Raw genomic sequence first — 15,972 nt, 5'->3', positions numbered from 1 at the left:
TGTTAAATCGTTATTTATTGATTTAGAATGGAAATCGAATTATGTTCAGCACAATTTTTATATAAAACGAGATTACCAAAAGTCCGTCAATTCAATTTAACAAATCATATAAAAAATTATTTAATCATTTTTTATATGATTTCCTTGGGCTTAGTCCTTCTTTTCATATAGACATATTTGATTTGATCATGGCATATCCTGCCTATAGTCAAATATAATGTAGCCCGACTTTCCTATCCCACCTTATACACGTGTATTATAATAGATGATAACAAACTTATAATACAAAGGCCGATTAAATATATTACAGATGCTTGGAAATTTCGGGAATGTGTACAAACACAGCTGTAAACACTTGTCTAATAATTACACTTTAGTTAACAAAGTTCAATTGATTGTTCTATGCAGATGCCTATGAAATCTGAGGCTATATAAGCTCGAGATCGCAAGCTTGGATATGTTAGTTCTTAACAAAATGTTGCGATTTGTAGTACTTTGCCTTACGTTGACCGTGGTCCGTGCAGCCAACGAGATCTCTCCTTGTGTGAGCGGAGTAAGTGCAGCAGCTAATTCTTTGCTTGGCTCTGGACGATCTAACAAACTTTGTTCTTTCCAGACTTGGGCTAGCACCTGTCCAGCTAGTCCTGCGCCCTATCTGATCAACATGAACTTGGAGCTCCGCAATTTCGTAGTGGCCGCCCACAATGCCCGTCGCAATCGTCTGGCGCTGGGTCAGTTGCCTGGCTATCAGTCGGCACGTCGCATGGCTTTCGTGCGCTGGGACGCTGACCTGGCCAGCCGCGCCGAGCTGAATGTGAAACAGTGCATTCGAAAGAGGGATACCTGCCACGGTACGGCACGGTTCCCCAATAGTGGCCAGAATATCGCGTACTTTGCTTATGATCCGGCTTTAACGGACCGGACGGATCAGTATCTGCTGAGGCAGGCCATTACCAACTGGTGGTTAGAGTACCAGAATGCCAATATGGGAATCATCAATAGTTTCCCCCCCACCTGGTCTGGAAAGTAAGTGGATCGCAAGAACTAATCAAGCAACATCCATTGGTAAACTCTTTTTCCTTTTTTGTCTGTCCTTCTGCAGATCGATGAGCCGCTTTGCTGTGATGGCTCAGGAGCGCAATCTTGCCGTGGGCTGTGCCGCTTCCCGTTTCGTGAAGAACAACCAGAACCACTTCCTCGTCGCCTGCAACTATGCCGTCAAGAATACTGTCGGCAGTCCTGTGTACGTGACGGGTCCTGCGGGCAGTGGCTGCCAGACAGGCGTCAACATCGACTATCCTGGCCTCTGCAAGTTCGCCGAGAATTACAATATATAAAAATATCCATATGATCCATAAATAAATTTCAGCATTTATTATTATTCTATTATAAGTTATACCAAATGAAATTGGCTCCAATAACACTTAAGCCACGTCAGTCTTCCATTGCATAGAGTAGCTACCTTGTCATGGAAGACAGATTCCAGTCGTCCAGTGTAACCGACTGTTTAATGCCCCTTAAAACCAAATATAAATTACACTTAGAGCCTTACTGCTCTATACTACACTATACGAGCCCTTGTTTACCAGCCTAGGACCCCCGTTCCGTTAGTTATAAACAATGGGCGTTGCTGGGAACAACGCAGGGCAGCAGGGAAAACGAAACGAAACAATCCGGTTGGCATAGTGAAACAGTTAGTTTTGCTTTTCGAATATGAAATTCAATTTAGTCAACTCTCAGCTGGATATAGCACTATATATAGCATATCCAGCTCTGTATACTCACATATTTCCAAAATGGGCGACACCGCCAACAAAACGGATGACATGAAGAGCACCTCGCTCGACGAGTTCAAGCTGGAGGCCATGCGCTCCATGGGGTGGACCGTCGAGGCGGACATACCCATGGCGAATGCCGAGAATCTGGCCATCCTCCAGGAGATGGTGGGCATGCGGGCAGAGAAGTTCAATCTGCAGCAGCGCATCGCAAACCTGGAGGAGCGCGAAAAGACAATCGAACGGCACAAGAAAAATATTGAGGCTACGCTGCAGCAGAATGTTGTAAGTGTTGAAGGCGCGTGATCTGAGTCGGGTTAACGATTAATCCTCAACTGAATCTAATGCCAGAACTTCTTCAATTCGGTGAAGAACGATGTGCTGAAGGAGGCGCATCGCACGCAGCTGGTGATCCTGGAGCGCAACAAGCTCAAGGAGGACTTGCGCAAGAATCAAAAGGAGCTGTCAGAGTACACGGAATACGCGGAGCATACACTGCGTAAGTGGAAGAGATCTGCGGATAACAGGTAACATATATTCTAAATGGAATTACAGGTAAAATTAATAAAAGCAAGCGCGAGATCGATGCTCTGACAAAGCGCATCAAGGCGGCCAAGTCGAGCCTGGTCGAGTGGGCCGAGGCCATGGAGGATGGCAACAAGGGCTACCAGCTGATCGACAAGTACTACCAGGACGATCAGCAGCGGGCAAAGGAGCTGAACACGCGCCGCCAGCTACTGCAGGCGGAGATCGAGAAGCGTCGCAGCGCGGTCGTCATGCTCTACGATGAGCAGAGCACGCTGGAGAAGAATCTGGAGCGCACGGCCAGCTTGTACAGGGAGGCGCATCTGGAGAGACGCCAGATGGTGGAAACATGGAAGCAGGCGGTCAATCAGATGACACAGCGCGAGCAGGATATACAGAACGGCGAGGAGGAGTGCATCAGACTGACGGAACAGGCTCAGGTCATGGCCAATGCATATTTCAGGGCCAACGAGCAGCTGAACGATGTCCTGGAGAATAATCGGCTGGTCGAGCAAAGCATCGAGATATTGAATGCGGAGACATCCGATGCCAAGAATGAGATACAGCGCCTGGTCGATACCTCGACTCTGAAGGAGCGCGAGATCCTAGCGCTGCGCCACGAACTGGAGAATCTGTCCAATCAGGTGCACGCCCAGCGTCTGGAAAATCGCAAGCTGATCAGGCAACGCGATGAGAAGCTTGCCGAGATTGAGAACTTCGCCACGACGCTGAAGAAAATCGAGGATCGCCTGAAGACGATCGAGGACAAGCACACCAATGCCAATCAGCGACTCCAAATCCTGGACGAGATGATGGAGGGCGAAGAGGAGGCGTTCAAGTTGCTCAACAAAGAGCAGCAGCGCTGCAACGAGCTGCTCTACCGCACCCAGCGCCAGATAAACGAGCTGAAGGATGAGGAGACGACGATCATGGTGCAGAATGGAGCCCTGCAGTCCACGCTGCTTGCCGTCACACGTAACCAGCGGCAGGTGGAGGTGGAGATAAAGCGCCAGACGGAAATACACTACGACATGTCCTTCAAGTATTTGCAGTGCGAGCGCAAGCTGGCCGAGCTCCGAGGCAAAAACTCAGACCCGGAGACGGAGGCACGCAACGAGAGGATTCTCGCTGAGCTGGAGCAGTATCTGGCCAAGCTGCAGCGTCGCTTGGCCTCCACGGAGGCGCAAAACAAGAAGCTCAACTACAGCATGAATGCCCTGGTCGGGGTCTATAACAACGATGCCAAGGATCTGGAGCTGGTCAAGTTCAAGATCAAGGAGGCGCAGGTCTACTGCGAGGGCACCATCAAGCGGCTGCGCATGAATCGCTACGAAAACTCCGAGTTCGTGGTGGAGCTGAGTGTGCTCAAGATGCGCTGCTGCGACCTCCAGAATGTGATCGATAACTGCGAGAAGGGCACCTACAGCCTGAATCAGCATCGGCTGGCCTTCCAGCGCATCATCAAGGATCGCTTTGTGGAGCTGCAGAGTCAGCGCGATATTTTGCTACTGAAGCGAAAGCATCTCAACGAGGAGCTGAGCACACTTCGCGCCGATCTTGGAGAGCGCAAGAAGCATATCAACGTGCTGCGTGCCCGCTTCGAGCTGACATCGGCGCTGCTGGGCGTCAACGAGGATGGCACCATAATCACGGCCACCCAGCTGAAGGTCGAAAATGCCCAGGAGCGACAGCTGCTCGCCGACGAGGGAGACGAACTCAACAAAAAGGTGCTCAAGGCGGAGAAGGAGGTGATTGCCCTGGAGAACACGCTGCGCCAATTCGACAAGTCCAACGACAACTACCGCAAGAATCTGAAAACCTTCGATGATAACTCAAAAGGTTTGTCCTTCCATTCCACCTGAAAATGGAATGGATCTATCGATCCCATTCCATAGCAACTTCTCTGAAGTAAATTTTTGCTTATTTGATTTGCCTTCTTTGCAGACGAACAGCGCGCTGAGGAGGAGCTGAGGAAGGTGCAGGAGACCTATTGCAAGCAGCTGGAGCAGCTGAAGGTGCTGCGCTGCAAGGCCGAGGCATACGACAGTAAAATTGAGCGACAGCAACAGGAAATCGAGAAGCTAATGGATGAAATCGAAACGGAAAAACAAAAGTGCCTAGACGATGCGGAAGCGTTGCGCAAGCTAAAGAGAGAGCTGCACGATCAAAAGGCGAAAATTGAGCGGGCCAACCGCGAGATACAATCGCTGCTCAAGGAAATCAAGCAGCAGGCCATAAGCGACGAATTTCTGTCGCTATTCGAGCGCGACCTCAATCTGCAGGAGCTGGAGACTCGGAACAGAAAGGTATTAAATCTATTGTGTGACATGACCAATACCGATCCGGATGGGGCCAACATCATAGCCTATATGCTGGACAAAGGAATCAAGCTCCCACAGCACTTGAAGCCCGTGCGCAGTTGTGTGTTCTCCAGGACATCGTCATACTCCTCGGTGGATTGCTACTCCGTCAAAGGTGGGTAGCACATTGAACATGAGACCTTAGAGAGACTACTGTACTTTCCCCACAGGTTATAGCGCACGTTCCTCCACCTCCGAGGCGAGCCTGGGCAAGGAGGAGCCCAGCTCGGCGAAGCTAAGTGTCGTCTCCCTGGACTTTCCGCCTAAAAAGAAAAAGTGATGCTCCACAAATTTCTCAATTTTCTTCCAGATTTACTATTACTAGTTCCCCACTCTCCGCACGTGCTTTGGCCAATGAACTGTTTACAAATCGGACAGCCAAAGAGAAACACGAATAAACGGCACAGCGAATGAGAAAACACGAAGAGATACAAAAATAGAGCACAACAAAGCACTGACCAAATATCAACAAGAATCAAGAGAGCAGCACAAATATGCATTACTATATATACATATATATAGTATATAGGTATACTTGTTTATAAATAGAGTTTGATTTCACACAGCTACCAAATACCCTTGACTGAGAGCTTTTGCGCACAAGCTGGCTACGAGAATACTCTTAGCTCGACTATAAACCTTATAAACCAGGATGCTCGGTTCAAAGAATATTTCATTGGCTGTATTAGCTAATATAATTGAACCCATTAAATGTTCAACAAGCAAGCAAACATATATGTCGTTTTCCTGAATTTTAAAAATACTGTGTGGAAAATTGTAATAGTATAGAAAGCGCTTTTTAGTTTTCTAGGCACATTATATGAAGGTCTAAAGATAGATTCGACTAATAAATGGGAAATGGGAAAGTTTAAGACACCAACGAATATTACCCAAAAATACTTCCATATTTAATTATATTTTAAACTGAACTTAATGAGCATTAAAGGCAGCTCTATAGCTGTTGCAAATCAGACCTATAGGGCATACATATGGATGTATGTTATTAATTAGTATTTATGCCATTTTCAAGTCTACCCTTTAATAATTTAACTTATTTGGCTATGACCCATTTAAACTGTTCAATTTTCTTTTCAAATATGCATATAGTACATATGTATATATCTGTACAATCTGTAGACTATGCCCAGCAGCTGCCCCAATGCGATTCATTTAAATGACAAGATCAAAACAAAGAGCCAAGAGCTCTATACTACTAAATACGCCCACTGGCTGACGAGTCGTTCGCTGTTACCAAAAAACAGCTCGAAGAGGAAGCAGCGGACAGCTGTCTGCGGGCCACCTTTCGGAGCTGTTCGGCTCGCAGTTTTCGAAAACTTTTCAATTCTCGCCGGCCTGGGAGCGCAATAATTTTCATTATTTTCGATATCGCCCAGACGAACGTCGTCGTCGTCGCCATCGGCACAAAATTTTTCTTTCAATATTTGTTCGTTGCAAGTATTTTTAGAAAATATCTCAATAGGCAAAAGCAGAAAATAATCTTTTCAAGTTTTTGTCGGTCAGCGCAATGGTCGAGGATTTGTTTGCATATTGAAAAGAGATCCCTAGTTTCCAATTGTGTGAAAAGTGTTTCAGGCATGTGCTCCATGTCCGTGTTGTGTCCACTGTGCGCGGTGCCGAGTTTCAGTAGCATCGACGCGCTGCAGCAGCGCCTAATCAAGGCGGCCAATGGCCCTCTGGCCTGCCCCTTTCCCAACTGCAAGGAGCTCTTTCTGGGTCTGGACAAGCTGACCATACATCTATTTAGTCACACGAGCCTGATGAGCGAGTCGGAGGCAGACCCAGCTCCAGCTCCAGTTTCAGTTGTAGTGCCTCCAACCGTTCAGTCCACTCCAGTGACAGCAGAGTCAGCTTCAGCTGTGTTCCCTACCATTAATTCCCCTGCTGCAGCTAGTCCGCCTCTTGCTGCTGCCGTTCCTAAGCGACGTGGCAAAAAGTCGCGTGCCAAGCCCATCGAGCTGCCGCTCCCGCAGCCCTCTACGCCTCCTGCCAGATGTGACATTTGCGAGTTTAATTTCCGCAACGAGGAACTGCGAGACATTCACTTCCGGTTGGTGCATGAGAATGCGGAGATAACAGAGCCGACGCTGGGTCAGCAGCAGGAGCCCTACAAGTGTCATCTGTGCTCCAAAACCTTCCGTATGAAGGGTTCCTTGCGTGTGCATCTCAAGGTGTTGCACACGGTCGGCGCCATCGCGACTGCCGCCAGCAGCAGTCCGACCAACAACAACAGCAACAACAACAACAACAGCAACAGCAATCAGAACAACAATGCGAGCAGTAGCAATGGCCACATCATTAGTGCCTCGCCCAAAATCGGCATTTGCGATCGCATTCGGCACAAGGAGGCGTCATCCACCAATGGCAGCAGCGCTACCAACGCGAACACCAACACCCAGCCGTATGCTCTGAGTGGCGCCATCTACATGCTCAAGCAGGAGCTGCCCGCTGCAGGGGAGACGGCGCCCGGTTCGGAGTACGGCAGCACGCCCAAGAACTGGGAGTGCGATGTGTGCACCAAAATGTTCACCACCAAGTATTTCCTGAAGAAGCACAAGCGTCTGCACACGGGCGAGATGCCCTACACCTGCCAGTACTGCGCCAGAACCTTCACCTTCCAGCAATCCTATCACAAGCATTTACTCTACCACAGCGAGGTGAAGCCGCACGCCTGCGGCATCTGTGGGCGCGCCTTCAAGGAGCTGTCAACGCTGCACAACCATCAGCGCATCCACAGCGGAGAGAAGCCCTTCAAGTGCGAGGTCTGCGGTACGTTAAGCCAAGATTTACGAATCACTGTATATACTTTCTATATACAATTCATATACTTATGTATATGGAATCTAGTATATACCCATTTCTATGGGTAAAGCGCTTATTCAATGTGCTCATTCGATCTTAAGCAGATCGACCTGAGCAGGTTTCGACTACTTACTCTGAATATGATTCCAAAACTCTAGGCTATTTAATAGTTAACAATGCACTAGCTCATGCTAAACTATTTCACACAGGTAAATGCTTTCGGCAACGTGTCTCCTTCCTGGTGCACACACGCATCCACACGGGAGTCATGCCCTACAAGTGCGAGCTGTGCAAGAAGACGTTTCGCTATAAGGTCTCGCTGCGAACACACAAATGTGAGCCGCAGACTCCGGAGCAGCTGATCAAGGCGCTGCTGGACTCCAATGTGAGTGCGGACAGTGTGCAGGCCGAGCACACAGCCAGCAATGCGGCCATTCATATGAATGGCACCATCGATCAGGAGGCGTTGCTCTCGCAAACGATTGATGACATTGTCGTGGAGAGCTGCCAGAAGCTGGGCATTTGCAGTGTGGAGCCGCCGCAGCAACCACAGCCGGTTGTTATGGACAGTGGCGTGCAGTTTGATGGCAGCGGCTCCCCGCTGCAGCAGCTGCAGAATTTGCGGCTCTACTCGCCGCAGCAAACAGAGCAGCCTAGCTCGGACGGTGAACTCTTCCGTAACTTCCTCATGGACGCCACGTAATTGTGTTCCGATTTCGTTTGTTTGTTTATTTTTGTGTATTCTTCGTAAATTACATGCAGAAAAAGATTCTGTTCTGTTTTATTCCTCCTCGGAACCGCTACCTGAGCTGGAGCCCGAGCCACTTGGCGAGCCGCTGCGCGAACGGCTTGGCGAGCGGGAGCCTGATCCAGAACGTGATCCTGATGCACTGCGACTGCGACTACGACTGCGCGACTTTGATTTGGATTTCGACTTTGATTTGGATCGACTGTGACTACGACTGCGACTGCGACTGCCGGACTTTTGGGAGCCGGCTGGTGTCTGGGAGCGTGAACGTGAGCCGCTTGGTGATCGTGATCCTGATTTGGAGCGACTACTGGCACGTGAGCCAGAGCCGCTCACTGAGCTCGAGCGACTGCGACTGCGCGAGCCGCTGGCTGCGCTGCCACTGCCACTGCCGCTACCAGCGCTGCGGCTACGCGTGCGAGAACGACTGCCGCCAGAGCGAGTTCTGGAGCGCGATTGCCGTTCTCGTTGCTCTTGTGCATCCGGCACAGGTGTACGGTTGCCAGCAGCTGCCACTTCGTCAGGAGGAGTCTTTGATTTGGCATCAGTGTCTGCTGCTGCCTTTTCCTGCTCAGCTGCAGGCTGGGTTGCGGATTGTTCTTCTGTTTCCATTTCATCGTCTTCCTCCTCCTCCTCCTCTTCTCCAGGAACCTCCAGCTGGCGCTCACGATAGCGTTGCATACGATGCTCCATGGCATCCAGCGGTCGATGCTTAACCACCTATCATGTTCAACAGACACCCCAAAAAGTGATTACTAAAGAATTCATAGATTTGCTAAAAATACTCACCAATTTCGTATTGTTCGGTTGCTGGCCAACCTTGACGCGACGCTTGTTGAGACGCACACGTGTCTCCAACTCGTTGTAGTAGATGCCATCCTGCCGCATGACAAAGAAGTAGTTTTCTTCATAGCCCTTGGATGCCTTCGTTTTCACATTCCAATTGTATTCACGAGCAATCTTATATTCATACTCCTCATCGTCCTTATAGAGTTGCCCGGCCACAAAATCTGCGCGACGCTTTTCCAACGTTGTCTCAGTGGGCAGAAAGTAGGCAACAAACTGTTCTCCGCTCTCGTCCATCACACCGCGAATCATGGCCTGCGACATCTCCTCCAGCTGGGCGGGCACATTTTTGCCCTGTGGTGCTGGATCGCTGTCGAAAATGACTTGAGCACATGGATACTTCCAATTGATAAAGTCGGGGAATATAGGTAACACCTCAACCGGCACCACATTCGGCTTGGAGTAGTGCTTGGTAATTTCATTCTTAGTATCACTGAACGTCTTCTCAATGGCCTTGATTTGTGCATCCCGATCCAAATAAAGGGTCTCTTCGCGCAGAGACTTTTTCACATTGTAGCCCACCTTGGCTTCAATATTCTCCAGATTTTGTGGCTGGAAGCGCGTTTGCTCAGTCGAGATATACTCGGATTTACGCAACCAGGACACAGTGCGTGAGTGCTGTCGCGACCGTACTGAATCTGTCGGCGTCAATGTCTCCTCCTCTAGCAGTTTTTCATCTGCCGGATCCAATTGTGACATGGGATCGGCCTGGTACAGCTCCCGATTGATAAGATCTACCGTCACCCCCAGGTCGTGTTCAGTCAGTACATCGTATTTGAAATTACGCTCCAACGAAGTTGGATTATACTGCACAAAACGGTTGCTATCGAAGGGATATTGCAGGAATTTCAGATCGAAGGGTATATCCGGTAGATTATTGCCATATTTAACGCGGCAAATTATTTCGGATCTAAGCGTAGTAAACAGGTTAGATATGCGCGTTGGCAAAAATACAATATTATTAGAGTACTTACTTGCGTTCTGTTTGCCGTTGTGGTCGCTTTTCGGTGGCGCTATTGACAGCTGAATTGTTTATAGTCGGCGCCATTTCTAAACTTTTACTAAGTAGAATAAAACTAATAAATTTGATACATTTATAGATAACTTAGACGCGAATAATTAAAGTGTGACCGTAACTTATAGTGCAACAGTAGTGCATTTATGATTTGTTCGTGGCGGCAGGTCGATAACTTTTACTGCATGTCAGGAAGCTTACTGCTATGGCATTTAAATTTAAATTTGATGTGCTTTCCTACAAATGCAAGTATAATGAAATTAATTAGTTTTGGTACATTTGAAGACATTACTAGCTCAAGTCTTTGTGTATAACATAGATATATATTCTAATAGTAAGCGAATCTAATAGAAATGATGCGATGTAAGATAAACAGCTAAGCCTCATTTGATGTTAAACGTTGAATATGGCTAGAGGTCGATTATATATTGTTTACTTTATCAGCCTTTTTGTGGTTACGTTTCAAGCCCATATTCGTTGCAAGCCCCCACGCCGACCATTGAGCGTGGACGAAATTCCGCCAATAATTAACGCCATAAATGATGTAGCGGGAGTTACCAAACATCTCAGAGAAAGTGATATCAATGAATTAACTGATCCCACTGAAGAAACTGTTCTGACTGAAACAACTGAGCTCACTAACACAACTGATACCAATGAAACAACTGATCTCAATATAATAACTGATATCATTGAAACAACTGAAAGCACAACGCGTAAGCCTCGCAGGTTACGCAAGAGGATACCAAAGCAAAAAACCTTCTTAAGGAATCCCAACTATATCTGTAAGCCTATATCTTCATTGCCCTATAATCAATTAACTACAAAATTTCGTTTTCAGCTATTAACAAGAAGTTGGAAAAGCTAGCAAAAAGTATGTACATTTTGGAATTGCCTTTACCGGCGCCGGGTGCCAAGGGAGGCAGTTCTCGAGGCTGCAACCATTTTGAGATCATACAAGATTAGTAAAGATCTCAACGTAGCGGGTGACAAACTAGATGAAGTCACGAAATTTCTATCGAGTTGGCACTAAAACAAAACTAAGGCAAATAAAATGGTTTCCACACAATAAACTAAACAATGTCTAGATATGTACATATTCATTTCTGAAGCGCAGATGGGACTTAAAAGATTTATTAATTCAATTGCTAATCAATTCCTTTGTGATATGAAAATAAATAAATAAATCCCTGATAAGTTTTTATAACATAAGTCCACTGATGAATTACAAATTTAGTGTATACTGCTAAAATATTCGAAACAGTAATCGGAAATGTATTTAGGGTATCTTCTAGTCGAGCACGATATTTTATTTTCTGTCAGACTTTTAGCAAGTTTTGTTCAATGTGATAACAATTGCGTTGACTAAATATAATTTATATGCAAATACATATACATACATATGAATGTACACATATTATAATCATAATTATAATTCCTCGAATCGATCAATATATCGATATGAACGTTATCCATTTTGACTGACACACATGCAAAAAATGATATGCGAATTGCAAAGTTAAATAAACACAATCAAATTAATGAAATTAGCGACATAAAAAATGTTTTTTATTTATTTTTTTTCTTTGGTAAAATATTGTCACCTGTCGTGCTGCTTCTGCTGCTGTTGTTGTTGTTGATGATGATGTTGTCGCATTTAATAGGCCTCACTTAGTTGGAAGCTGCGAAAAAACAGCGTAAGCAAATCTCATATAAGCAAAAAACAGTCTACAGCGAGTTCAATAACAAGGTTAAACGCACGAAATCAATTCTTCCCTTACTCTTCCCTTAACTCTCCAATATTTTCAGAATTTCCATTTGTCGCCTTTGTTTTCGCTTAACGTCTGTTGTTGGCAAAATGAAATCGTCACAATTAATTAGCATAAGTTTGACAGCGCTGTGGGTATTTGTTAAGTTATGAAAAACATCTCAAAAATGCTCGAGCTCATTTATAAGCCTATCAATATATATAGCTCATTTTTAAAGCTCTACAAAATCTAGGCAAAGCAGACCAAAGATTTGATGTCCTTTTTCTAATACCTTGAAATTGATAACGAGAAAAAATAGCGATTTTTAAAGGTTTTGTTAAAATTTATGTAACAGCCACATGAAGGCCTTGTAAAGCATATGTACATATAATCGTGATCAAAATTACAAGTTGCAAATACATGCATTATAATAATCAGTTGGCATTTTTTTCTAAAATGACAAATATTCAGTCGAATATGTTGATCTTAGACTATAAATTTGATTGAAATCTCTTACGTAACAGAGAAGTTATTAAGGAAAACGTTTAGCCAATTAGGCTGGAAAGCAAAAGAAAGTTTAGGCCGGTTATTGGAGATAAAATCCCGTTGGCTAGTATTACCCATTTAGTTTTTTTTTATATATATATTTACTTAGCAGGGCTTTAATTAGATTAGCTCACTTTTTAACAAAAATTAGATAAGATGAAATAATTTAAAACAGCTCAATTTTTCCATTATATTCGCACATATTTTCATTCGCTCTCTAATTAAATCATAAACATTATAATCAATATATTTGCTATTAATTGATCGGCACTGGAAGCAATAGACAAATTAGCAAAATATAAAAACTTCAGTAAAATTATTAGAAGAAACTTAGGCGTGAATTAATAGAGACATATAAAGGTTTTATGATCCACATTTAAAGGCAGAATGAGATACCACTTTGCGATATATTTTTTAAGGATCTGATTAAACTCGACTTAAGAACAGAAATTCGTGCTAAATGCTGCACGCCAGGTGCTCGTGCCTAATGAACGTGACACAATCCGTTATATTTTTTGGCCAAAAACGAGTTTAAACTTAATTTGTAATTAGTTATTAAATGTTAATTAAATGCATCATTTGATTATTTTTATACTCTACAGTTATTATAAATGGAAATTCAGGGTAAAAAGTTTTTTTTTTAAATATGTATAGTTGCATGTGGTTGCATGGTTTTTCCTTATATTGAAGGTAACTTGAAAATATAGACAATATGTAAAAAAGTTTGCACTATTTTTAATTGCCCTATATACAATAAAATGTGAAGATCGTGTGCGGAAATCTTAGTTACTAAAGCACATGGACATTTAGCAACAACAACGCCCCATGGTTGTGAATAAAGAGAAAATAAATAGATAAATCAGAGTTCAGGGTATTTTAATCGGATCTGGAACTTTGTTTTATTTATTTTTTGCCCATCAAAATCCAATCCCATCAAATTTGCCAATCAAATCTAATAAATGAATAAGAGGAAGATATGCGAAGTGACACGAACCGGTTGCTAAAGGGTAATCAGTAAAATGGATTAGTTAAACTAATTGCAACTAAGCAAAATTGAAATGTGCAAATCAATAGAACATGCAGAGCGTGCGTTAAGTAAAAATTTCCACGTTCGTTACCCGTTGAGGCACTACAGCTCTTCCTCTTCTGCAGCTCGTTCTAACGTGTCGTCGTGAGTCGTTGTTTGTTATCGGTAACTGCGTCATCGGTTACCCGTTCGGCCATCGCTAATCGGAAGCCGACGTCGATGATCGTTGATTGCCGATTGTGTCTAGGTCTGTGGCGCTGCTCTCTTTTCGCTTATCACACATTTTTCTCGCTCGTTTGGCGCGCGACCTCAGTTCGCGCGTTGAGTTCAGTTTCAAAAACGGTTTTCATTTCGCAACAAGCGGTAAATTCTAAAAGCGAATAAGCGCTCTGTTTTTGCAGCTCGCGATTCGCAGTTCTTTTGATTCGTTGTTTATTAACATAAATATTTACTTTATATATAAATACAGTTATCATATATTTCTTCTGTTGCCAGTTGGCGACATTTTGCGCACGTGTGCGTGTGTGTGTGTTTGCGTGTGTGTGTGTGTGTGTGTAGAAACTACTAGAGCTTGAGTTTTGGCACTTTGAATGAAGTGTGAAGAAAACAAGCGAAACGGTACTGCAATCAGTATCCGTTTTATGCTCGTTGCGAACGGACGAGGATCGTATAAAGTGAATCAAAATACATAAAGGATTTTATTCACACAAGCGCAATCTAGCGAATAATCCTTATAAAGTGCTCATTTAGTGTCTCGGTGAAACAAAGAAATATGATTCCAAGAATAGCCAACAGATCCTGACTGAATATCAGTGATTCTAAAAAAAAAAAAAAAAAAAAAAATAGGTAAGTTCCGAATAGATTTTAGGACAAACTGCGATAGAATTATTGATTGCTTGATTGCAATCAAGTTCTTAATTATATAAGGCTAATAATACAATTGGAATAAATACTTAGAATTCAAGATAGCTCACAGATTATGCAAATAGGATAACAATTTCATTGGAAATATCACTTCTTAGTTATTTGAAATGTGTTGCCTAACTCTTGATTTACATACATATATGTATGTTTGTATATTATTACTCGCTTTCGCAAAAGCATTAGGAAAACCTATAAGAATAAGCCTGTGATTATATTTTATAAATAAACCTGAATTAATGCTGGTCTGTAAATATAATTAGAAATTTCTATGAATCAAAGGGCTATTAAAATTTGGTGTCTCCTAAACTGAACTGATAATTGTTATTTTTTGCTAAAAGCAAAGCGTTTATGATCCTGCTTAATTAAGAAAAAATCGGATAATGCCTTTAATACAGCGTAAATATTCATATTACGCGGTTTGCCGCAATACGTTTATTGAAAAGTAATCAATGTTGTGATTTATTGCAATTATAATTATTTATTTAGCTAGCTCAAAATCTGTCTGTGTCTAGTCAATCTATGCAATCTTTGAGTTAATTATTGGAGCGCTCTCTGTGTGTGGGAAATCACAGGGTTCGGGGGAATATACAAATAAATATATTTAACTATCTATGTATATATACTTGTATTGGCACGAGCGTTGCACGATTTACACATGACGTGGCGCAATGAGGCGCAAAGCCAATGAATTATTCATAAAATGAATTAAAGAAAAGTTTTTTTTGTTTTTTTGTTTTTAACGAGATCAGAGTGAAAAATAATTAAAAAATGTTAAATATCAAACGGGTTTGGCGCCTATTTAAGGGGTCACTAACTGGAGTAGAACAAGATATTTTCAGGAATTACTCAGCGAAAATCGATAAATTAGGCTAAGCTTCAACAAATAGCGCTGCGTTTCCCATTAAACATTAAGTATTTCGTACTAAGTACTTAGTAGTGGACAGGCACGTGACAGGTTTCCCCCATAAATACTCAAATGCATCCACGATCGAACCCTATATAAACACATATATATATATGACTAATAGATGGTGCTCTACCCAATACACCTACGTCATGTGCATGAACTTTTCACCTGTACTTCAACAAGTTAGTACAAAATGCCACCGGCTTTGGCATTTGATTGCAGTTGGCTCAGTAGGTTTTAATTAGTGACTAATTGCAGCAGCATAGCATTAATCTTAGCTACTTTATATATATAAATTACACACGATTATAATTTGATTCGTTCGGATTAATGGGAAAATGGCTTAGATATATTTACATTTTTTATGGTGCATAGTTATTGTTGTGTTTACCTTTCCACTTAACATGCAAATTATGCAATCGCAAAAAAGATGAAAAATAAAAAAAAATCATACATAAATATTATGTATGCATATATATTTAATCTTGCTCATGCAGAATTCAATGCTAATGAGCAAATGGAATATTAAAGCTCACAATGCATTGTGGGAAATTCAGTGCAACAGCTGTCACATTTTGAAAGTTGAACTCGTTAGATAATCGATTGAATAATATTGCATAATATTATATTGACAAACTCTATTTAAATAACTAATTTACAGCACAAGAATCAACAAACATTTAAAAGTTCACTTAATACCTTAAACTGAGATATTAATTATCAGAACAAGA

General features: G+C 43.1%; 5 protein-coding genes across 5 annotated transcripts; 4 read left to right on the top strand and 1 right to left on the bottom strand.

The window, feature by feature from the left end:
- Positions 1-410: 410 nt before the first annotated feature.
- Positions 411-1,386, top strand: LOC108620922 (antigen 5 like allergen Cul n 1-like). Its single transcript, XM_089464614.1, has 3 exons — positions 411-553; positions 617-1,026; positions 1,103-1,386. The coding sequence occupies exons 1-3, from the start codon at positions 458-460 to the stop codon at positions 1,335-1,337; spliced, it is 741 nt and encodes a 246-aa protein (XP_089320740.1). The 5' UTR covers positions 411-457; the 3' UTR covers positions 1,338-1,386.
- A 306-nt stretch (positions 1,387-1,692) lies between these two features.
- Ccdc39 (Coiled-coil domain containing protein 39) lies at positions 1,693-5,391 on the top strand. The gene is made up of 5 exons (XM_018018083.2): positions 1,693-2,060; positions 2,127-2,274; positions 2,331-4,139; positions 4,245-4,775; positions 4,831-5,391. Exons 1-5 carry the CDS (start codon positions 1,797-1,799, stop codon positions 4,938-4,940), a joined length of 2,862 nt encoding a protein of 953 aa, XP_017873572.1. The 5' UTR covers positions 1,693-1,796; the 3' UTR covers positions 4,941-5,391.
- A 154-nt stretch (positions 5,392-5,545) lies between these two features.
- On the top strand, positions 5,546-8,250 carry LOC108621008 (uncharacterized). Its single transcript, XM_018018085.2, has 2 exons — positions 5,546-7,447; positions 7,690-8,250. Exons 1-2 carry the CDS (start codon positions 6,256-6,258, stop codon positions 8,181-8,183), a joined length of 1,686 nt encoding a protein of 561 aa, XP_017873574.1. The 5' UTR covers positions 5,546-6,255; the 3' UTR covers positions 8,184-8,250.
- atms (RNA polymerase II-associated factor 1-like protein antimeros) lies at positions 8,184-10,239 on the bottom strand. Its single transcript, XM_018018084.2, has 3 exons — positions 10,049-10,239; positions 9,018-9,984; positions 8,184-8,948 (listed from the first exon to the last, which is right to left on the bottom strand). Exons 1-3 carry the CDS (start codon positions 10,120-10,122, stop codon positions 8,262-8,264), a joined length of 1,728 nt encoding a protein of 575 aa, XP_017873573.1. The 5' UTR covers positions 10,123-10,239; the 3' UTR covers positions 8,184-8,261.
- A 191-nt stretch (positions 10,240-10,430) lies between these two features.
- LOC108610276 (uncharacterized) lies at positions 10,431-11,301 on the top strand. The gene is made up of 2 exons (XM_018002277.2): positions 10,431-10,874; positions 10,931-11,301. The coding sequence occupies exons 1-2, from the start codon at positions 10,496-10,498 to the stop codon at positions 11,053-11,055; spliced, it is 504 nt and encodes a 167-aa protein (XP_017857766.1). The 5' UTR covers positions 10,431-10,495; the 3' UTR covers positions 11,056-11,301.
- Positions 11,302-15,972: the final 4,671 nt, after the last annotated feature.

This window comes from Drosophila arizonae, chromosome 2 (assembly GCF_054131065.1).
Source record: "Drosophila arizonae isolate 15081-1271.41 chromosome 2, UAZ_ARI_1.0, whole genome shotgun sequence".
Lineage (NCBI taxonomy): Eukaryota > Metazoa > Arthropoda > Insecta > Diptera > Drosophilidae > Drosophila > Drosophila arizonae.
Note: the sequence above shows the minus strand (reverse complement) of the source record. Positions and strands in the feature narration are given on the sequence as shown.

What these genes read in the sequence shown, in the direction of transcription:
- atms (XM_018018084.2), bottom strand. Translation starts at nt 10,122, where the DNA reads ATGGCGCCGACTATAAACAATTCAGCTGTCAATAGCGCCACCGAAAAG. An exon ending in CAACGGCAAACAGAACGCAA is followed by an intron (nt 9,985 to 10,048) that starts GTAAGTACTCTA and finishes TACTACGCTTAG; the next exon opens with ATCCGAAATAATTTGCCGCG. An exon ending in AACCGAACAATACGAAATTG is followed by an intron (nt 8,949 to 9,017) that starts GTGAGTATTTTT and finishes TGAACATGATAG; the next exon opens with GTGGTTAAGCATCGACCGCT.
- LOC108610276 (XM_018002277.2), top strand. Translation starts at nt 10,496, where the DNA reads ATGGCTAGAGGTCGATTATATATTGTTTACTTTATCAGCCTTTTTGTG. An exon ending in AAGGAATCCCAACTATATCT is followed by an intron (nt 10,875 to 10,930) that starts GTAAGCCTATAT and finishes TTTCGTTTTCAG; the next exon opens with CTATTAACAAGAAGTTGGAA.
- LOC108620922 (XM_089464614.1), top strand. Translation starts at nt 458, where the DNA reads ATGTTAGTTCTTAACAAAATGTTGCGATTTGTAGTACTTTGCCTTACG. An exon ending in TCTCTCCTTGTGTGAGCGGA is followed by an intron (nt 554 to 616) that starts GTAAGTGCAGCA and finishes TGTTCTTTCCAG; the next exon opens with ACTTGGGCTAGCACCTGTCC. An exon ending in CCCCCCACCTGGTCTGGAAA is followed by an intron (nt 1,027 to 1,102) that starts GTAAGTGGATCG and finishes GTCCTTCTGCAG; the next exon opens with ATCGATGAGCCGCTTTGCTG.
- Ccdc39 (XM_018018083.2), top strand. Translation starts at nt 1,797, where the DNA reads ATGGGCGACACCGCCAACAAAACGGATGACATGAAGAGCACCTCGCTC. An exon ending in CTACGCTGCAGCAGAATGTT is followed by an intron (nt 2,061 to 2,126) that starts GTAAGTGTTGAA and finishes ATCTAATGCCAG; the next exon opens with AACTTCTTCAATTCGGTGAA. An exon ending in ATACGCGGAGCATACACTGC is followed by an intron (nt 2,275 to 2,330) that starts GTAAGTGGAAGA and finishes ATGGAATTACAG; the next exon opens with GTAAAATTAATAAAAGCAAG.
- LOC108621008 (XM_018018085.2), top strand. Translation starts at nt 6,256, where the DNA reads ATGTGCTCCATGTCCGTGTTGTGTCCACTGTGCGCGGTGCCGAGTTTC. An exon ending in CTTCAAGTGCGAGGTCTGCG is followed by an intron (nt 7,448 to 7,689) that starts GTACGTTAAGCC and finishes TATTTCACACAG; the next exon opens with GTAAATGCTTTCGGCAACGT.